At 39.5% G+C, this 23,600-nt stretch overlaps 1 protein-coding gene across 1 annotated transcript in view; it reads right to left on the minus strand.

Annotated features, from left to right (window-relative positions):
• Window positions 1-23,600, minus strand: part of C9 (complement C9) — a 56,096-nt gene that overhangs the window by 19,886 nt on the left and 12,610 nt on the right. Inside the window, 5 exon segments of the mRNA XM_036845902.1 lie at window positions 2,312-2,581; window positions 13,793-13,931; window positions 20,951-21,098; window positions 21,358-21,502; window positions 21,892-21,997. Of these exon segments, the coding sequence (XP_036701797.1) occupies window positions 2,312-2,581; window positions 13,793-13,931; window positions 20,951-21,098; window positions 21,358-21,502; window positions 21,892-21,997 (808 nt within the window).

The following is a 23,600-nucleotide window of genomic DNA, read 5'->3' on the forward strand; positions in this document are numbered from 1 at the left end:
TCACAATGCTAAAGTCAGTGCTTCTTAGTCCTCATCTTTCACATATTAGCACATTTGACACAGTTTATCACTCTTTTCTCTTCTATAGAATTTATTTATTTTTTGTTATCTAGGGTAGTTCTTCTCAAAATGTACAGTGTGAACAAATCACCTAGAGAATCTTGTTAAAACACAATTCTAATTCAGTAGGTCTGGGGTAGGGTCTGAGATCCTAACTTCTCAGTGATGTTGTTGCCGCTGGTCCATGGACCACACTTTGAGTAGCAAGGTTCTACAGCATTACACTGGCCACATCTTGCTTTCCTTCACTCCTCTTTCTTCAGACCTCTTTCTATTGAAGTTCCCTGAGATTAGTCTTTGATCTTCTCTTTTCTATCCACACTAACTTCATTAGTGGTCTCACCAAAGCCTATGACTTTAAGCACCATCTATATATTAACAACTCTGAAACTTAGAGCTTAATTCCAGACCTCTTTCCCAAATTCCAGACTCATAACATCAACTTCCTATTTGACATCTCCAGTGGAATGTCTAATAGACATCTCAAACTTAATCTAACTAAAACTTAACTACTGGTCTTCGTCTCCAAACCTGCTCTACCTGAAATTTTCTCCATCTCAGTTGATAGCAACTCCATCCTTCCGGTTGCTCAGGCCAAAAATTTTGGCGTTTGTACAGTCATGTTTGACTCTACAACTGTCCTTTCTGAACTGTCATCATCTCTCACCTGGATTCTTGCAATAGTTTTAACAAACCTTCTTCCTTTTGCTCTTAACTTTCATAATCTCTTCTCAATAGTACCCAGAGTAATCACTGAAAATATATTAGAATATGTCAACCTTCTATTCAAAACATTCCAATGGTCCCTCATGTCACTCACTGAAAAAACCAAACTCTTAGAACAGGCTGTGGGGCCCTTTATGATCTGATTCAAAGTAACCTCTCTAACCTTTTCTCCTTCTGTTCACTTTGGCCCAATGGGCAGGTATGTTCCCATCTTAGGGACTTGTCTTTAATAGATTCTTCTGCCAGATATATCATCCCAAATATAACTATTTGACTATTTCCTCTCCTTCAAATCTTTATTCAGAGCTCATCTCCTCAGTGAAGCCTACCCTAAGCTTCTTTTTTAATACTGCCATCTGCCCAGAAGTCCTGATTGCCATTATACTACTCTACATCTCATTTTATTCTATAGCACCTATCATTTTCTAAATACTATATAGCTTCCTTTTTTACTGTTATGTTTGTTTCTGTCTATCTCCCCCTGCTAAACTTTCAGCTCCATGAGAAGATTCTTTATGAGTTTGGTTCACAAATGTATTCTAAGCACCTGGAACAGTGCCTGGCCACATAGTAAGTCCACAATTAAATATTTGTTGAATGACTTAAAAGATTTTCCAACTGCATCCTTTGGGCGAGTGTGCATGTGGATATAGAGGCAATGTATCGACCGACCCATTATACAATTAGGCATAATATAAGTACTAAGAGTGAATGAGTATTATTTTTTAAGTGGAAGAAGGGTATCTAAATAGGTGACTGTGATATCAGAAAAGAAAGAGTGAGCATTTTACCAGCATCATACTGACTACAGAAAGTATATTCTATATTTATTCCAAAGGCGATGAAACAAACTTCTAAATCTGGCTTAAATATTAAAAAACAAACACATTTTCAAAGTCTCAAATTAAAGGTATGATTACAAAGTAAGCAGACCAATTCCATATGCAATGTGTACAATTTCATGGCATTGTTACTTTAGAAATACACTTTACAGTAAGTAAATAGCCATCATTCTAAGACATTACAGTGAATTACCAAAATTCCTTAGTATGATTTTTCATTGTACTTCTGAAGAGAATATAAATTTAACAGTCTATCACCACAATCTCAGTCAAAAAGCATGCTCTGAATTCCCTTTTTTCTTTGTTGGCGCCACGCGGCATGTGGGATCTTAGTTCCCTGGCCAGGGATCAAACCCGTGCCCTTTGCAGTGGAAGCACAGAGTCTTAACCACTGGACCACCAGGGAAGTCCTAAAAAGTATGCTCTGAACTCTTAATATGCTTGTTCTGTTGACAGCCACAAACATCTCACCCACTTATTACTGCTATACTGAAGAGATTTTTCTCCAGTTAACATTCTTCTTCTGGACCTTCAAGCTACCTACACATTTGAGGATTTGTTGAGTATTATTTTTCTTTCTCTTATGCGCTCTATCTGCTCTAAACGATTAAACTTAAAAGAGGAGGTATGGTTAGTTTGAAAAATATTCCATTATATTCTCTATATTAAATGTTTGGTCTTACCTTCTTTGAAGAATATGACAACAACAGTTTGTAAGTTTCATTTTTGGAATATGTAAATCGAAAGGTACCCTGGGCATTTGCATGATTTGAAAAGTCTTTTTTGTCAGAAGGTTTTGAATCTTTACTTTTAAACCGTCCAATTGCTTCCAAAGGTGTGTATTTTATAGTTAAATCTGCATTAAAATTTGATTTCTTCTCTTGGATGATACTTCTGAATATTTGCATCTGTTCATCATAATATTCAGTTCTGAAATTTTTGTCGGCTTTGGTCTAAAAAAGAATAGCAAAGTGTTTTTGAAAACAACATACAAAATAAACCACCCAAAATAAACGGAAAAAGACAAACATCAGGCAACTTATTTGAAAGGGAGTAGAACAAAGAAGTTGAGCCAAGGCAAGAAAGTGAGACTGCTAGGGTTCAAATACAGATCTGATGACTTTGAGAACATTACATGATAACCTCTCTGTGCCCAGTCTGATTCCTAGTGTGTGAAATAGGGATACTCACCATACCTGGCCCAAAGGTTGTTATAAGGAGTCAATGAAATAAAGCATATGAAGGACTTAGAACATAGCCAGTTTTCAAGAGTTAATATATTAATAATTAAAAAGCAAGTTGCATAATAGATCAGTGCACAATATACTCCCATCTGTGTAGAAAAAGAAGGAAAGAAATGATAAAGCTACGCCTTCCTGAAGCCTTATGTACCAGGCACTGTTTTGAGCATTTTACACATGTTAATTAATATAAGTAGAAAGGCCAGGACTTGAGCCCTGAACTGCCTCTTAACATTTACACTCTACTGCCTACTTAAAAAAAAAAAAAAGCCTTTACATGCATGGGAAATTACTGGAAAAATAGACAAATCATGGAGTGATTGCCCTGGGTAAGGGGAACTGTGAGTAAATGGATATCTGGAGTGGCAGCCAGCAGGCTTGCTTTTTTTTTTTTTTAATTTATTTATTTATTTTTGGCTGTGTTGGGTCTTTGTTGCTGCATGGGCTTTCTCTAATTGCGGTGAGTGGGGGGCTACTCATCGTTGTGGTGCGCAGGCTTCCCATTGCAGTGGCTTCTCGTGTTGTGGAGCACGGGCTCTAGAGCGCAGGCTCAGTAGTTGTGGTGCACGGGCTTAGTTGCTCCGTGGCATGTGGGATCTTCCCGGACCAGGGCTCGAACCCGTGTCCCCTGCATTGGCAGGCGGATTCTCAACCACTGCGCCACCAGGGAAGCCCAGGCTTGCTTTTTCTTGCATCATCTTTTATGTGGTTTGGACTTTATTTATTTATTTATTTATTTACCACATTCATTTTTGTATTAAAAAAACTAAGTAACCTAGTTAAAAATTAAAACTTTCAATTAAAACAAATGAACTTATTTACAAAACAGAAACAGACTCACAGACATAGAAAACAAACTTATAGTTACCAAAGAGGAAAGGAGGGTGGAGGGATAAATTAGGAGCTTGGAATTAACAGATACACAGTACTATATGTAAAATAGATAATCAATGAGGTATTACTGTATAGCACAGGGAACTATATTTAATATCTTGTAATAACCTATAATGGAAAAGAATTGAAAAAGAATAAAACTGAATCACCTTCCTGTATACCAGAAACTAACACAACATTGTAAATCAGCTATACTTCAATAAAACAAAGAAAGAAACAAACAAAAACTTTCTTTGCCAACTTGGTTATTGTCAGGCATCAACGGGAGGGCTGTTAATCTCAACAAACTCTCTTTCCAGAAGTCCTCTGTAACAGGCTGCAACTCTTGCCTGGAAAGAGACCCTCATCTCTTCAGTCAGTGGCACAGACTGGACTCCGTAGCATGCACTGGGTGACTGTTCTGCATGAAGAATGCTGTGGTCTGAATGTTTATGTCTCCCCTTAAATCCATATGTTAAAATCCTAATGCCCAATGGGATGGTATTAGGAGATGGGGCCTTTGGGAGGAGCCTTCTTGAAGAGATTCGTGCTTTTATAAAAGTGACCCCACAGAGCTCCCTATTCCCTGCCAAGCATGTGAGGATACACCGAGAAGTCTGTAACCCAGAAGAGGGCCCTCACCCGACCCTGCTGGTGCTCTGATCTGAGACGCCCAGCCTCCAGAGCTGTGAGCAATACATTTCGTTGTCTCTAAGCTACCTGGTCTCTGGTATTTCGTTATAGCAACCCAAACAGACTAAGACAAGAAACCTAAAGTCACCATCTAATGGGAAAGACTAAAATGTATATAATTTTCGTTAAAGAAAGGCATGCTGGGAAAAATGCTCAATGCAAAGGGAAGAGTAGCCTAACCATGTCACTTCCCTGTTTAAAATCTTTTCACCTTCCCACTGCCTTTAAGATAAAGTCTAAACTAGACTTATTCCAAGTTAATCTCTCCCTGACTGTACTCCAGCCCTCTGGCCTCCTTTCTATTTCCACAGCCTATGCTTCTTCCCACCACAGGGCTCTCTTATGCTGCGTTTACTTTCTGGAATGTTCCTTAATCCCCCAGCCTCCCCCATCCTCCCTTAACACAGACATTATACACACTCACACACACACACACACACACACACACACTATATATATACCCCTGGCCTGGTGAATCCCTACTTCTATTTCAAGTCTCAGCTTAACCATCACTTCTTTAGGGAGACCTTTCCTGATCCCACAGACTAACAAATCTGTTTCCTATAAGCTCTCATGGCTCTTCTTTTAAAATAAAACAAAATGAAAAACGCTTCCCTTTTATAATGGCTTATTTAATAGACCTTCAGATGGTAAACCCCAGGAAGTCAGGGACCACATCCATCTTACCCACACGCCTCCATGGCCTCACCACTTAGTGAAGTGCCTGGCAAAAAGTAGATTATAATAAAGATGTATTAAATTTTTTTAAATTAATTATTTCTTTGAATATCTCCTGCTTTAACCATGAACTCTTTTTTTTAAAAAATTAATTAATTAATTTATTTATTTATTTTTGGCTGTGTTGGGTCTTTGTTTCTGTGCGAGGGCTTTCTCTAGTTGTGGCAAGCGGGGGCCACTCTTCATCGCGGTGCGCGGGCCTCTCACTATCGCGGCCTCTCCTGTAGTGGAGCACAGGCTCCAGTCGTGCAGGCTCAGTAGTTGTGGCTCACAGGTCTAGTTGCTCCGCGGCATGTGGGATCTTCCTAGACCAGGGCTCGAACCCGTGTCCCCTGCATTGGCAGGCAGATTCTCAACCACTGCACCACCAGGGAAGCCCAAGATGTATTAAATTTAATATGCAGATCCAATATAGCTAACAATAGTAACTCATATGTATTGAGTGCTTACTCTGTGCCAGCAGCTGTTCAAAGTGTTTTATGTAGAATAAATATTTAACTTCCTACCTTTAAGGTAATTTCTATAATTATCCCCATTTTACAGATAAGAAAAGATAGGTTAAAAAATTTGTCCAAGATCATACAATCATACAGCTAGGAAGTGGCCCAGCCAGCAATGAAACCCAGGAAGTCTGATTCCAGGGTGGAGCTATTCATTCTTATGCTACACTGCCAAAGAGGGCTTGACAGGTTCTGAGTGGTAAAATGAAGAACGGATTCATGGAAAATGTTGCCCTGAACATGGCCTTGAAAAAAAAAAAAAAAAAAATATATATATATATATATCTATATATATATATCTATATATAAAGGTGATTCAGTTTGCTGTACACCAGAAACTAACACAACATTGTACATCAACTATACTTCAATTAAAAAAAAAAGAAAGAAAAATGAATAAGATTTCTATTGCCTTGAAATCTAAGGCTAGTAGAAGCAAATGAAGACAATTCCACTCAGTCTTCCATGATGAGAAGTGCCAAAGCTGAGCAAAATGGCACCAGGAAACCACCTCTCCCTCACTCTTCTAGAAGGCTAAGGTCTTCTTAGCTCACTGGCTTCTAATTGGCTGCGGGATAGGAGTGGCGTAATTTGTAGGCTCTTGCACTTATACCTGAACTGGTTAGAAAGGAACTGGCTCTAGGCAGGGATCAACTTAGTGTGAAGGATTGCTTTCAGGTATAAGGGAACGTTGGTCAGGGTGTCAATTAGAATGTTGTTGAATGGTCCTCTTTCACTAATGCTAGGATGGTAGTAGTGAGTAGAGTCTGAAACAGTGAGGGTGGGGTCACCTCAGAAAACCTAAAGACAAGAGCTGGATTGAAAAGCCAAAAATCCATCCATCAAAAAGAAGTCTGAGCTCAACGATAGGCATTCAGAGGTGGACCAATATGTAGAATCGTTTTGAAGAGAAGAGCAAAAGTCTTTGAAGAGAGGTCAAGAAGCAAGATTATAGAAAGTAGGAAGACACACAGATGGAAACAAGTTTCTTTACAGGAACCAAATAAACAGATGTTGGAGAAGCAGAAATCAGAGAGAAGGGCAAGGGTGCTTACACCTTCCAGGAGGCCAGGCATATTATAGGGGTTAGTGAAATCTATCCTGTTTAAGGATTTATCAACTAATGCTTCTTGAAAAGAAATAAACATTACTCTGACACTGGGAGCAGAGGAGATAGAACACCTCAACACACATTCCAAAGTTCAAATTGAGGAGGCTTGGAGAGCAAGTGGGAATAAAAGGTAAAGAGAAAACTGTTAAGGATGCCACTAAGATTTTGTATGTACAAATAAGGGATAAAACCATATACTATTTACTATTATTATTAAAGCCATCTCTTACTAATTGAGAGAAGGAACCAGGAAAGAGCAGATTGCCTGCAAACTTGTGAGTCATCCTCAGCTAAAATACCTAGCCAAGCCACACCTACATTCCTAAACTTTTAGCCGTTAAATTTTGGGGTAATTTGAAATTTAGCAATAGATAATGAATACAACTATCTTCAAGAGATCATCTTCTCTGCCTAGATCTTCAATATTGGTGTGTTCTAAAACTCCATTCTCTATGTTCTTTTCTCTCTCATTGTGCACCTCCTGGATGATCTCAAGCACTATCAAGACTTCAATGATCCTCTCTATGCTGATGGTACTTAAATCTCTGCCTCCAATTCAGGCTCCATCCTCACATTCATACATATAATCTACTCCTGGCAAGATAACTCCATCCAGATGTCAATCATTATCTTCTTCTTGGATTTAACTCTTCTTTTGGTAGATCCCCCACTCCCCCTTCCAACGCGCGCGCACACACACACACACACACACACACACACACCACACACACTTCTCAGGTCTTCTCTGATGGCCTATCATCCACTGGGGGTCTCCATATTTTTCATCTATTGTGAGTTTATTTTGTGTTAGACACTCTTCTAAGCACTTTGCACTTACTAACGCATTTAACCTTTCCAAATTCCTACGAAGTATGTACTGTTATTATACCACTTTATGATAAGAAACTGAGATTCAGGAAAGATAAATAAGTTGCCTGGAGTCACATGGATGGTAAGTGAGAGAACTTATCAGAATTCAAATCCAGGGAATTTAATTCAGAACTGGGCACTTGACCATATGCTCCACTATCTCCAATTCTGTACTGAACTCTTAGTTCTCAAAACTGAGCTGGATTTCATCTCTTCCTCTCAGCCTCTACTATTATAGACACAGTCCAATTTTTCATCATCTCCTTCTTGGACCATAAAATAGCCTCCTTCTGTTATTATCTCTGGTATTGTCTCCTTAAAATTCTTCTCCACAAAACACAAAGATTTAAAATGAAACTATGACCACGTTGCTCTCCTCAATGGCTCCATTACCATGCTCAGGATTATGCCCAAGTTACTTAGTATGGCATATGAGCACCTTCATAATTGACCCCTGCCTATGACTCCAAATTTGAACTCATATAAGTTCAGTGTAGGCTGTAGTTCCTTTCAAGATAGCAGTTTCTATAGGCACAGTATTATTTATTCCTTGGGAACAACAAGATGTAATAAATAAATCACTGTGTATATAATAAATTTTATCTGTACACCGCCAGGTTTTCTAAATGGGCTCAAGCTGACAGCAGAAAGAGTGGTTGAAATGTTTATTAAGCCTCTGTTTTCAGTTGCTGTCAACTTTAATGGTGATTCCAATTATATGTTTTCTTGAATATGGGTTCTTCCCTTCATTACAAAAGAAAAAAAGCATTTGCTTTTTGAAAGAAGAGTGTCAATATACTGCATGCATTTATTTATTAATTCAGCAATCATTTATTTAGCCTGCTTTATGATGTTAGTTTCTCAGGATTCCATGGTAAATAAAATGACTAGAAATTCAACTAAGGGTATATATGATACAGCAAAATAAAGACCAGAACAGAAAGGAAAGCAAAGGCTATTGCATTAATTTGCAGGAAAGGCATGTAATGGAGGATTCAGGGGAGAAAGCTGAGGGTAACGTGGCAATCAAAAGCCATATCAGGAACGACCTTTTTCCCCCTGCCAAGGGGATTGATTATTATCCTGCAGGCTGTAGGGAGACATCACCAAATTTAAGCAACAGAGTGATAAGATCAGATTTATCATTTATCTTCATACTGAAGTGTGTGGAATGAATTGAAACTGAGCAAAACCAGAGGTCTCAAACTGATAGGAGGACAAACATAGTAGCCCAGATGGAAAATGATGGGAGCCTAAGGCAGTGGGCATGGCAGTGGGAGTGGTGAAGAAGAGACAGATTTAAGAGTCTTTACAAAATAATGAAACTTGGAGATTGATTGGATGTTGTGGGCTTTGAGGGAGATGTACCTGTAGAGGAGATCTTTAGGAAGATTTCCATATTTTGAGTTTGATGATTAGGAAGATATTGTTTCATTTACCAAGTGGAGAATTCAAGAGCAAAGAACAGAGAATTGGGAATAAGATGGGATATAAGCTTTGGATATGTGAACTGTGTGATGTCTGCAGACAACAAACTACACAGGTATCCAGTTCAGAGAGAGACCTGGGTTGGAAATGCAGTATTTGTAAGTCATCAGGATGAAAGTGAAAATTGAAGCCACAGGAGGGGATGAAATCACCCGAGGAGGCTATGTAGAGAGAGATTAGTGAAACAAGGTAGGAACTCTGGTAACAGAAATATTTAAGGGCTGTCCTCAGTAAAGGGAGCTCAAAAGAATCTTAAGACCGACTTTGACGAAAACAGTTTGAGTAACAAGATAACAGAGGTTTGGTATTACGGGCTGAACTGTGTTCCCCCCAAATCCGTGTGTTGAAGTTCCTAAGCCCAATTACCTCAAAATGTGATGGCATTTAGAGATAGAATCTTTAAAAAGGTGACTGAGTTAAAATGAGGTCATTAGAGTGAGCTCTAATCCAGTGTGACTGGTGTCCTTATAAGAAGGAGAGATTAGGATCAGACTGGCATGGAGGGAAGACCACGTGGAGATAAGGGAGATAGCCACCTACAATCAAGGATAGAGGCCTTAGAGGAAACCAACCCTGCCACCATCTTGATCTCAGACTTCCAGCCTTCAGAGTTGTGAAAAAAATCAGTTTCTGTTGTTTAAACCAACCAGCCTGTGGTACTTTGTTATGGCAGCCCTAGAAAACTAATACAGCTGGGGAATTCATGGGAAGTACAAAAATGGAGAGAGCAAGTGTAGATGAGAAGAGTATGCAGAGATGAGGGTGTCCTTTTCGTGTTTTTGTTTTTTGTTTTTAAATGAGAACCTTGAAGATATTTATATATTAAGGGCGGGGTGGAAAATGAGAGAGAAAGAGGTAGACCTAAGGCTTAGAATAATAAGCAAGGTACTTGGCATGAGATCCAGAGTATGGGGTAGAAAGATATATTTTCTACTGAGACAGATCAGAAGGATGTAAGAATAGACTTTGTGTCAAATAAGTTTGTACACAAGTACAACTTTGAAAAAAAATAAGAATGTACAACTTTGAAAGAAAATAAGAAAATTCTTGCCTGTGGCTTGGGTATTCTCTGTCCAGTTGGAGCTCCTGCCATCTACTGTGCTCAGAATGGTGAGGTAAAGAACTTGAGGAGGTTGCTGAAAGTTTTAAACTGCCCCCGCAGAGGGTGGGGAGGAGCACAGACTACGGGGAGGCGTGTGGACCTACTGAGCTGTGTGGAGGTTATAAAGCTACCCGTTCCTGTATTATTAGTATGATTTTCTCTACAGTGCCCAGCAGGATGAGTTTAGGCAGAAAAGTAATAGGGTTCATCCAAAGTAGGAGTTTTTCTAGATTATAGAAGGAATAGAAAGCAGGACATTGATAATATTATCTGGTGGTCAAAAATGGATGTGGATTGATTAGAGGAAAGAACTGAACATAAGAGGAGCAAGATAGATTAGAAGAAAAATAGATGCACCTGAACTGGGTCTAGATGGGGTCCAAAGGTATGTTAGTGGTCATAAACGAGGATAAGAGCTGAGACACTGGATAGTTCTGATGAGGCAAAGGGTTACATGTTTCAGATTTCAGAGGCAGCATAGTTCTGGTGAACACAAGGTTAAGGATGTGTCTGGAGATGTGAGTGACTCGAGTGGGACAGATATAGGAAGTTAAGAGATAGCAAGAAATTATTGGCAATCCACATGATATAAAAGTTATTCAGGATTTTGTTAGGATTTGGGGTGGAAAGGATGATTATAATCCAGGTGCATTTTACAAACCTTTGTTGACCTACAAAATCTTACATTCTCATGGAGATCCAGATCTAAAGAGAATTATAATGAAAACCTGAAACCTGATTTACAAGTTGTTACTTTCAACAACAAAAGCAGAGAAGACTAAAGAAAAACAAGTGAAAAGGAACTAATTCCTAGATGTAATCATCACTTTTCCCCCCCATAATTGCAAGCTTCAGTTGTTCTTGATCATTACTTACAAAGTACTTACAAAGCAGCCAGTAAACCTTCACCTAGAATGTAACCACTAATTATGCATTTAACCATAGCTAAGTCTTTTACCATAGCTAAGTGTTCTTATATTCTAAAAAGGAATAGAAAATATTTTATTTATTGGAGTACAGTTGCTTTACAATGTTGTGTTGGTTTCTGCTGCGCAGCAAAGTGAATCAGCTATATGTATACATATATCCCCTCTTTTTTGGATTTCCTTCCCATTTAGGTCACCACAGAGCATTAAGGAGAGTTCCCTGTGAAGAATAGCAAATATTTATTGAGTGTTTGCTAGTGCCAATAACTTTCTGAATGTTTCACATACATAGACTCATTTATCTTTACAAGGTAGGCATTATTATTTCTGTTTTACAGATGAGGAAACTGAGGCATGATGAGGTTAAATAATTTGCCCAGATCTCACTGCTGTTTGGGGCAGAGTTGGGATTCTAACCTATGCAGTGTGTTCTAGAGCCAGAGCCGCATTTGAAACAAGAGGCACTGAGGGAGTGTGAATGTATCAGAGTAAGGTGTCATTATCAAGGGATATTTCCCATGGAATGATAGGTCCGTAGAATTCTTTCAAAAAATGAAAGACAGTAAATGATTGCCAATAAGTAACAAAAACAAGATTTAAAAAATTAATTCATCCAGTAAAATGTTGTTGAGCACCTACCCTATACATATATTGAGTTGAGTATTGGTAACAGCTATAAGGAAGAAAAATATGCATTCTTTGCCTTCAGGCACTATAATAATAACATACACAAAAAAGTAGGTAAAATATGTCATTGAATATTAAAAAGTGCAGAAAGTAGCCCTCTCTAAGAAGTCAAAATTGAGATTTCCACTCAATAAGCTCACGCACATTCTTTTATGTTCAGCTATTCATTTTCCAAGACCATAACAGATTAGAATAAGGGGAAAATCAGCATTACTAGCACCAAGGGTGTGATCTGGGGACTTTAACAAGCCCCCAGCCAACTCCATCAGCACTCTTTCTCAGGTGGCACCAAATTAATACTCAGGTCCATAATCCCTGTTGGTTTTTTTCTAAGCTTGATGCCAAAACTCATTTGAAGGCCTTAATCTGATCTGAACTGATAAAAAGTTATTGTCTTCATTTCTTCCACTTTGTGTGAACATTGGTTAATTTTGCCATAGATATATTAATGTGTTTGATTCTAAGGTGCTGCTCCCAACTCCACCTGGGGTGTAAGTAATATACAGGGTAAGCACCACATCACCTTTGTAAGATCCAAACCCTTCTGAATGTGGAAGTACATCTGTTTCCAAGGTTGTAGATAAGGGAAAACAGCATGCTTACTCTCCAAATGTAGCTTCAAGATCAGTCCCAGGCAAGCCCCCAGCCTTCACTTCTTGGTTCACACCAGTTACTAACCCTACAGAGAAGCTAGGAGGTTGGTGACAGTGACAGGGACAGGAAGACCTTACAGCACAGACCTGAGAACTAAAAAAATAAAACAACACAACAATAACACTTCTTGCATCAGCAATGACAGAGGTTCCCTTATCTTTGGCATACCCTTTCGAAGAAAGTAGAACATGTATAATTCTTCTTAGAAAGATGATAATCTTCCCCTAGAAACATGTACTTAAAGGAGGTTAACCTGGCATGATGGGAAAGATCAATAATCCAAAATGTTCCCTGCGATTTGTGAGAAACTGATTTTATTCTGGACTTATAGGCACCAAAAATATGACAATGTGGTCACATGTGAAAAAAGATGCCAGTCAAATAAGTAGGGACATTAAATCTTTAGCATTCATGGGAGAGCATGATCACTTCAGGCTGCAGTGGGTAGGGTTTGATTTACAACATTGTTAGAAATAAAAGGAATATTAACTACAATTATTGAAAATATATATGTTTTTCAAACTGGTGGGAGTGACAATGATAATGAAGGACATTGTAATGACTGAATAAAGTCATTTATTTATGGGTCACCAATGGGACCAATTAAAGAAACAGATTATTGTAGCTACTGGTTCAGAATAAGCTAATTATTATTCTTTATTATATCTTGTTTAGAGCCCCCAAAATATCTCTAAATGTGATAAATATTAATCCTTTGAATGAGGGGGTAGAGTTTGTGGATGGCTCTAGAGAATTTAGGTGACTTGTAGAAAGGTGGTAGGTTTGAGGTAGCATTTTGTAGAGTAAAAATCACTTTAAGAAATAGTTTCACTAGAACTGGAGGGGTTTGAGGTGAGTGACTACAGCCACTCACATTAGTCAAGCAGGTTTTACAAGGGGGACTAGTGAAGGAAAACAAATGTAAAGATGGTTGTTCATTGGTAGGTTAGTGAAAACCGAGCCTCGACAGCATGGAAGCAGTGTACACGGTCCTTAAATCAGCACTAATTTAATTTTTAGTTTCATCAGAACCTTAGATGATTCTTTTTACAGAGTTTAAGTATTTGCCAAAACTCTGTCACTGGGTGCATGTTACTGAAGATTGTAGACGATTGCATATTTTCTAAAGAGACCCAAGCTACATCTCCTCTTCTTTAAGTCAATCTTACGTTCACATTAAATTTTCATTCTACTGAATTTTTCATATTATTTAGTAGGAAACTTATGGAAACAATTTTTCAGCTAAAGCTGAACAATGTGTTTTCTTCTGAGGATACTTACTTCATAGACCAGGGAAGCCACGTTCCAGGGTCTGCGGTAGTACGTCAAGGTGTTGCCATCCCAAACTCGATCACAGAGTCCATTGTAGTACTCGTTGTTGAAAGGGGTGCTGAGGGGATCCATCCCTAGGACGTTGATCCTGAGAGTGAACAGAGTAACATCAGGCGTGGAGACACCAGGAGCTAATGCAAGGCAGCCCTCAATCACTGGGGGAAGAGAGCTTCAGCTCATGTCCCCACCACCCATGTGATGATGGGATATAATCAGGAATAGAAACAAGAGCCTGGTCACCTCTGCTCTGTGTCCTGGGCGGGAAGTACATATTAAGAAGGTCTTATAAACTCTTCTAGGCAACTAGGGCACCGTTGAGCACAATGAAAGAAATGCAGTAAGTAGGAAGCAAGGGTCCATCTGGCTTCAAGAGTGGAACTCCACTGATGTAACCCTTAGCTAGCCTCCCTTGGTGAACTAAAAGCCAATGGTGTAATACCACTGCTTTAAATTATTTGAGAACAGAGCATCTCAGGGGGGCAGTATAAGTTATGTATGTAATTTTTAATCTGTGAATCAACGTTGGGGCTCTTTCTCTCTCCATTCTCTTTAAACTTAAACCTTTCCCTCCAGCTGTCTCATTGATTGTCGAGAACCTTGTTCCCTCCAGGCTTATTTTACTCCTATTATACTTACAAGAGGAACACTAAAATGTCATCATCCAGCAAGGCATTCTCAAAAGTTCTACTTTTTTCTCCCAGCAAAATATCTTTATTTGGCAAGTTTTAATTCAGAAATAGGAATCTTGTTTAGCCTAAAAAGTATTTACTTTGATTTGTAGGCCAAAAACCAATGTATGAAAAAGAAGCAGTTCATTCTTTGTGAAGTACTATTTGGCAAAATAGTCATTGCTGTCTAGACTGTATCTGGAACAAATGGCCCCAGGGCAGGGAGGTCAAATGGAGGTTCGCCCCTCACATCTATAACTTAGCTTGGCACAAAAGCATAAAGTCTTCCATTGTTCTGGACCACATCCCTAACTCCGATGAGCTGGATTACAAAGCCGGTTGTTGGTTTCAAGAGCAATTTGTCAAAGGGTGTGGATGGCTTACTGCAGACCCATTGCTAATGCAAGAAAAATAAGTGGACGAGTATCCTATTGCCAGTTGGTTAGTTGAAAAACATCTTTATATAAACAGCACATTCTTTTTTTTTTTTTTTTTTTTAAAACAGCACATTCTTAATAAACTTTGAATCTACACAGAAAATAAACATTATAGCTCAACTTGAATGAAAGGCAAGTTAAGGAACTGATTGAGGAATACCTTTCTCAAGGCTGACTGTATAAACAGAATTAACTCCTCACTTTTTTGCTCCCCCAAAAATACTTTTCATGAAAAATGCTATGCCCCTAATTTCTAATAAAGGGCCAAAAATTCGACCTAGTCACTCGAATAAAAAAGAGAGGAAAAAAGAAACACTATATATCTAGTTTACTTTCTTAAATATCTTATCCTGGATGGGAGATTAAAATTTTGGCTTCAATTTTTCACCCATCCCTGCATCTACAGACATGTGAGCAATAAATAGTTTAAAAAATATTACTAAGGCTTCAATACAAAGACATAGAATACTGGAAACAAATGATCTGTGCTGGTTTCTTAAACAAGGCCTCAAGTACATTTTCTTTATTTTGTAGTGAACTTGTCTTCCATATATCTCATTAACGGAGACCTTGCACCTCTTTGCGTTCAGTGAATAAGGACATTAATCTTTGCTTATAATGGTGATGAATTCTTAAGAGTACTATATCTACGGGTAGTGTAGTGTTTGTAATAAACAGTGGGTAATATTAAGACAGTTAATACAGTCCTTGATCTCATTAAAATTATATTCAAGGTAAGGGGATGGATATAGTTACCAATTTCAAACAATAGTCCAAGGACGAATATGCATGTGCCAAATGAGTAGTACAGGTAAGTGATGCACAAAGTTCCCAAGAGGAAGAGGTCCCCATGGCAGGGTCATAAAAAGGGTTTTAGAAGGAGTAGGATTTGATTTGAGTTTTGAAGGATGGGGCCTGAAGGGCAGGAGGAACGAGGGGTGCAAAATTCTGCAGGTGGAAATGTATATGGCATGTTTTTGGGTAGTAGTCTTCAGATTTTTCTGCTTGTCTAATCTATAAAAAATGTTGATAAACTATGCCTCCTTGAACAGTTTTAGTTGGACATCTAAAATGTTCCCTCAAGTTTAAGTAGTTGCAAAGGATATAACTTCTCAGCAAGCTGTAAATATTTATGCTTTAAAATATAATTATTTTGCCTCTTTTAAAAATAAATCCAATGGAATATAAATTCTATAGTGATGATGGGTATCAAGTGACTACAATGTTTATATTTCTTTAACAGTTGGATGTTTTATGGTATTCCTTTTGATTCTTTCTTCTTTTAAAAATAGACCTTATTTCTTAGAGCAGTTTTAGATTCATGGCAAGATGAGTGGACGATAGGGAGATATCCCATATGCCCTTATCCTGCTTTTATGCTTGAATACATATTTCTATTCCATTTCAGATCCAGAATTTTAACCTAATGTAATGTAGTTTTATGCTTGGAAGTTTTAATTCATCACTTTTTCACACTTTTCTGTATGAAAAAGGTATTAATTGAAAATTTTAAAACATTAAATATCCTTTGACCATAAGGTCTAAGTATTCAAAAAATTCTTCTGGATTTGAATTACCATTATTAGTAGTATATTTAAGTATATTAAAATTTAAAAATAGTTTAAAAACCTAAGTAAAATTTTATTGGATAGTTCTCTCTCAATGAAATGAATGGGGCTTCCTTTTTAATTAATTGATTAGCTACTGTACCCATGGATGAATATTACTTATTGCTAGAAAAAGATAGGGCTGAGTACCAATTTTATTTCTACTTTCCATTTTTTTTTTTTTTTTTTTATAGCTACTTTATTTATTTATTTATTTATTTATTTTTGGCTGTGTTGGGTCTTCGGTTCGTGCGAGGGCTTTTCTCCAGTTGCGGCAAGCGGGGGCCACTCTTCATCGTGGTGCGGGGACCGCTCTTCATCGCGGTGCGCGGGCCTTTCACTATCGCGGCCCCTCCCGTTGCGGGGCACAGGCTCCAGACGCGCAGGCTCAGTAGTTGTGGCTCACGGGCCCAGCCACTCCGTGGCATGTGGGATCTTCCCAGACCAGGGCTCGAACCCGTGTCCCCTGCATTAGCAGGCAGATTCTCAACCACTGCGCCACCGGGGAAGCCCCCTACTTTCCATTTTTATAGAGGTAAATGCTGAGAAATTTTACTCACATAAGTAAGTAGATAAGAATAGAAAGAATTTTGCCACAGCAATGTCACTCAATTCTTTGATCTTCTGAGTTTTATGACCCCCCCCAAAAAAGAACACATACTAGTCTGTCATTAAAAGTTATTTTTATAGTCCATTACCTGACAGTTGATTAGGACATCATTCAATGCTGTTGGTAAAAAGAATTGGAGACCACTTGACTTACAAGGCTTGACTAACTTGAGGAAACTATTATCATAAAACTCACCTATCTCCCCCTTGGAAAGTCATTTTGTACCCCATGCTATACATACCCCAGCTTGAAGGTTTTTGTTTCACAGAACAGCAAATTGCCCAGTAGGCTAGATCCATCTGGAAAGTTACAGTGAAGCTGATCCACAGTCTAAAGTACAACTAAGGAAGAAATGTTTCAGAACTTCTGACTTGGTTCCACTACTACAGAGACAGCCAGTCTAGTCTAGAATGAGCCAATATTATTTTCTGCCAAGAAACATGAAAACTTCTCATGGATGGAAAGTCATAGCCTGGGAAATAAAAAGCCTGTGTTCTTTGGCAGCACTTAGAGATGCCTGTTTTCACACCTTCACCTAGAACCGTAGGCAGTTCCAATTTATCAGGTGAACTGAAGAGCAGGCTCCCTCCACAGAAGTGGTGTTATGCTTAGATCACACACAAAAGTAATTCCTTGTGTAGAGCACATCATTTACAGCTGGTTTGGATTTATATTTTTTTCAATGAATGCAAGATGGGTTGGGGATTTCCCAGAACACCTGTGGAGAATCTTAGATTCCTACAAGACAAGAGGCTGAAATACGTGTGATACAGGTGAATTCTCCTGGTATGAGAATTTAAATGAGAGTCCTTCAAATGAAAACAAGTATAAATGTATTACTATGAGTACTTGTGACTTTCATGTGTAAAAGAATCTGACTGTACATTACTTCTGATAAAACTTGTTGAGGTGTTCCAGACTGGACAGTTTAGAAGCATGTTGCTGTGATTAGGATGTTTACTGCTATTACTTCTATTTCAGTGTAGTCCCATAGCCCCATATAAGCGTAATGAAAATGTATAGTAAATAAACATGTAATATCAATGGTATTGAAGAATATCATAACTATAACAAAGCATGTTATTTTGAAACCTCTTCTTAAATCTTAATTACTGATTTATACTACTCTTCTATGCTCTTAAGTCAAATATTTGGGTAATAAATAGCTACTTAAGGAGTTTCATCTTCTAAGGTTAGTTTTGCTTTGAAGTCAGGGAGTTGACCTGTGGGCTTTGTAGTGATGTAGGGGGAATGACATCGGTGCTGATGGGCATGTGGGGAGAAAGAGAGGGTTAGGTGGCAGGGTAAAAAAAACGTAGTTTCTATCAGTCAGGGAAGCTTGGATTTTAGTTCTGCTAGCAACTAATGTGTCAAATAGCCTTATTTATTTCACTCAGTTCTGATCTATAAGGTGACTGTAATACTACCCCTAACCAGCTCCACAGGATTTTTATGAAAAGCCAAGAGAGAGAATGTGCAAAAAGATTTTGAAAAATTCAAAGTATTATGCACATGAAAGCTGTCAGAGAACAATAGGTTATAAAGACTAAGTTAGCTATAGATGACTGCTCATGGTAATGGGGAACTTAATCAAAATCATTGGTGGGCTGATTCCATCAGAATCTACCTCACTTTCCACCTCCCAGCCAACCTTTCCACGCAGCTGGGTCCCCACCTTCTCACTTAGTCCTGAAGGCTCAGCCCTGTGACGTCCGTCATCACCAGCCCTGACCGTGCTAAGGCAGGTATTTAAGGAGTCCTGGCCACTCTCGGGTGTGACTCATTATGAAACTCCCTGGCAAATGCGATAGAACAAATTTTCTTTTCCCCGAACGAAGGAAACCTATAGATTACAAATGATTGTTTTTCAGCCAAGAGGGCTACGGTTTCTGTATCCTTTTCCTATAAAATCAGATGCAAATTTGCATAGAAGGAGACATACGTAACACAGGTAATGCCCTGCTTCAAGTCTGTTTGTTTACATTAGAGAGAAAACCGTTTCTTGGATCCCAAATAAAGCGAGTAAAGTGGTAATGGGCTTTTACCATAGACTCACAGTCTCTCCCAGAGGAAAGCTGCAAGAAGAGTCAGGACTTATTGGAGTACGCTGTGGTTATAAAGTTTCGGACAACCCCCATTCCATTTCTGCCAACTGTGAAGAGGCCCTGCTGAGTGCAGGGCTCAAGACCATCCCATCTGATTCGAGATTCCTACTTTTAGGCTCTGGGCAAAGGCACTGTGGATTATATTTGGACTCTGTTAGGATAAGATTTTATGAAGGGATAAAGGATATGTGAAATGTTTTATCTGGGATCTGACTCTTGGTATCCTGAAATTGTATTGCTACAGTGATTAAACAAGTGGATGTTTCATCTGCCATAGAGAGAGGAGACATCTCTGTTTTCGGCCAAACCTGATACACAGGTCCTGTCTTAGGAACTGCCCAGTTCCTCAGTGTAGGGTTCTTCTCAACCTCAGCATTCCTGACATGTTGCTGTCCTGTGCACTGTAGTATCATCCAGGGTCTCTGCCTACTGGATGTCAGTAGTTTTTCCTCACCCCCCAGAAAGCTCCCCACTTCCATATCCCAGTCGTGGCCACTGACAACTCCTAGACATGACCAAATGTCCCCCAAGAGGAAAATCCTCTCTGGTTGAGAACCACTGCCTTAGTCCCTTTATCAGGCCTTGATCTTACCATCACCCCCATCTTCTTTCCTCTCCTCATTCCCATTCCCAGGACTCCAGTCCTGAGCCTGAATTTCTTTCCAGGGACCCAGTCTCAGTCTTACCTGATGCAATTGACAGTATTTTAGAAGCATTTATTTTAATTAATTAATTAATTAACTCACCTATTTATCAACCCACCAGTATTGAGTGTCTATTATGAACAAGGCACTGGGGTTATGAGGATGAAGAGACACATTGCATTACAGCCCATGAAACACAGCCATGTGCCACCGCTGTCAATATGCCACTGGTTGGGGGAACACCTGTGTCTCTGTTGGGGACAATCTGCCAACAAATCCACCCAAAGTACCTTTACTGAAAACAGATCAGAACAACTAATGGAAACTTTTCTGTGGACATCCCTGGAATGTTCTCTAACTAAATGAAATAGAACAGTACAGAACCTCAGGCTTATGTTATTTTCCAACTCTGAGAGCACAGATCTCTGCAAATGGTCTCTATTCTGTGTAACTCTAAGTTCTAAACTGTCTAAGACGTCTCATCCGAGCTGACCCTGCTGGAATGCCTATAGTTTGTATGGGAAACAAGTGAAACTTCAGTTCTTTGATGAGAACCAGAGTCTCAACACCAGCCCCATCTGGCATCAGAACTGCTTCCTCTGTCCTTTTCCTCTTGGGTAAACTCCAGAACGCTGGCACCTCCTGAGAGAGAATTTATACCCAGGTATATATCCAAGAGAAATTCCAACAGAAGACAGGCTTCCTGGTTATTCAAATATTTGAATTGAATTGCCAGACCTACGACTGGCAGTTCAATTTCAAATGTTAACATGTCATTTCAATATTGCTATGGTCTTCCAGAGATTGATAAACAAGGTTTCTCATCTCTTACTGGACTCGGAAGTAATCACCTATCATCCTGATGGTCTAGTCTATTCTACAGATGCCTACTGAGGCCAGGCAGTTTGTCCAAATTATTTTGCGATACTGATTCAGCATTTACCTTCTTTCAAGCTCAAATGTAATTCAAACAGAATACAGACTCATAGGCTACTCTTTGTACCAGCTCAAACCCTCTACCACGTGGGGTACAGACCCGTAGCCTGCTGTCCGTGCCAGCTCCGACTCTTCCACCACTTTGTTGCGGCAGGGAGGAAGAGGATCATTTTCACAGTCATCTTCATCTGAAAAGTCTCCGCAGTCATTGTCACCATTACACAGAAGTCGCCTCTTTATGCACATGCCTGCAATCAAAATCAGAAAAGACAGAAAGACACCGTGTCTCTCAGGCCAAATTCTCTCTTCTTTTCTTAAGTTATCAAACATACTTTAATGATAGAGGGGAGGGACCACACCTATATTTGAATTTTCTGTATAGACTATATAGATGGCCCTTTTTTCAGCCCCTTTCACGCTTGGAAGCGTGAGCGTCTGGAAGCACATTTCTTTTCTTTTCGCTCATGAGGGCACATCGAAACCCACACTAGGCAACGGGAGAATTACCTGTATGGCATCGAAAGTCATTTTTACAGTCATCCTCAGGGTCTTCGCAGATCTCCGTGGGCACGCATTGACGTCTATCTCCTACGGCGTCCACACACTTTTGCCCGTTAAATTGTCCAAAGAGCTCAATGCTCCTTGAGCGAAACTGCCCAGGAACAGCTGGAAATGTTAGCGTTTCTAAGGCCAAAGAGGGATTCTGATCTAAAACTGCATTCACACCACTGCAGCCCTCCAAACCCTGCTGAGTCAAAGGTTTTAAGATGGAAGCCCGATGTCACTTGAAGGAACAACTCACGTGGTGGGGTTGGCGGGCTCGTCTATAGAATATGGTTCCTCCCGATACCCATTTAGTCACTGTGCAACCCCCAGGTTTCCCAGAAAGGTTAGTTAGCCTCATCCATTTAGGGATTTCCCTTTCCTTCCTGGTTTGGAACTCAGCTGGGGCCCTTCCTGCCTCATAGGCATTTTCCTGGAGATGTTGGCAGTACAGTTTCCACTTGGGGACATCAGTGGGGAATGGCAACAAATGCTTACCATTTGTTTGAGGCAAGGGTCACATTTGGACCAGCTGCTCCAGGAACTCATCCTGCAGTCTGTGGGCAATGGTGTGCCACAGCTTTTCACGGGCTCCGAGTCATAACTAAGACAATAAAATACATCAGTTTATAATAACCATCATGTGTGCTTCTTTCTAAAATGTCTTCACAAACCCGTTTAATTTTATTTACTCCTTTCCCCCTTCTGAACCACAATACTTATCCTTTTATTCCACCTCACATTTGACACTTGATCACATGCTGTTTTGTATTTTCAACTCAACTTTTTGTTTAATTCTTGTACTTCATTGTAATTTAACCTTCGCCCTAACAACAACAACAATAATAATGATGGTGATGAACAAAACTAGCAAGTCATCCGGCTAAATATAAGACTACTGATTAGTCTTATATTTCCAACTAGTGTACAGATTCATTGAAGCTAGAAGCCTTGTTTCGCTTTGTACCCCCCAGAGAGTCTGGCAAAGCCTCAAGTTGCTGGGTTTTCTTGCAAATTTAAGCCAGTGCACCCAGCCATTCCTGTGGTAAACGCCTCATAAATCAAGCTCTCCTGTCCCTACTTTCTGTATGTGCTGAACTTCCCGCTTCACACTCTGTGTCTGGACTTATTCCTCATCTTTCTGAATTTCAGTGTATATTTTTTGGCACTTCTAACCTTCCCTCCCACCCCCAGCTGTGCTTTTCTGGCTTTGAACTGTTCTATCTCTATTGGTTCACCATTTGGATCTCTTCTGGTTGCAGCACCACCTTGGATTACTATCTTATTCAGTGACAGAAAGAAATCCAAAAACAGAAGCCATGAAACAAGAATCTTATCAACTTCCTGCCCCACTTTCCCGAACTGGCACCTATCCTTTTTATAGTGTAGCCTCTTATTTCAGAGGGATGGTAAGGCCAATCCCTCCCCTAAAGCTCTAGATCCCAGCATCTCTTTGAGCTCTTGATAACCGAGATTCTCCTCCACTTAAACCTCTCCCTTACAACCAGCTCCTTTCCATTTGTAATACGTGTTCAAGTCTTTGACATTAAACATAAACAAAGGAATGAACAAATAGAATACTCTTCCTGAACTTTGCATTTCCTTCAAGCTATCCCACCTCCCTCCCACCCTTCACAATGACACTCAAAGGAATTGCTATAAACATATTTCTGTTTCTCTGTCTTCCAAAATAAAAACAAGTCTCATCTCCTCCTTTTAGCTACCGCCAAAATTCTCTCATCTTTTTTAGGCCAACTTTCTGGAAAAAGTAGTTTGCACCCTGGTTTCTTGTTCCTTACCTTCCAATTACAGCTCAATCCTCCTGACCCAAGGTCATCGCTCTTGCCAAAGTCAACAATGACTTCAAGTGGCCGGCTCCATGGTTCCCCTCAGTTCTTATCTTACCAACTGCTTCACAGCTGTCAATACGGTTGACCACTCTTGCTCTTTAAAATAATCTCTTCCCTTGGACTGAATGATATTAGACCCCTTTTATTGCTTCTTTCCCCTCCATCCTGTTCTCCTACTCTCCTGTTCAGGCTCCTTCTCCTTTGACAGTCTCAGAAATGCTGTTTTTCCTCAAGCTCCTGTCCTTGATATCTTTTCTTTTTCTTTCTGCACTTTTCCCAGGGCTTTGGTTTCCATGTATATGTTAATGACACCCAGAGATAAGTCTGCAGTCCAGACATCTCTTCTGAATTTTAAAC

Source organism: Balaenoptera musculus, chromosome 3, assembly GCF_009873245.2.
Source record: "Balaenoptera musculus isolate JJ_BM4_2016_0621 chromosome 3, mBalMus1.pri.v3, whole genome shotgun sequence".
In the NCBI taxonomy this organism is placed as follows: domain Eukaryota; kingdom Metazoa; phylum Chordata; class Mammalia; order Artiodactyla; family Balaenopteridae; genus Balaenoptera; species Balaenoptera musculus.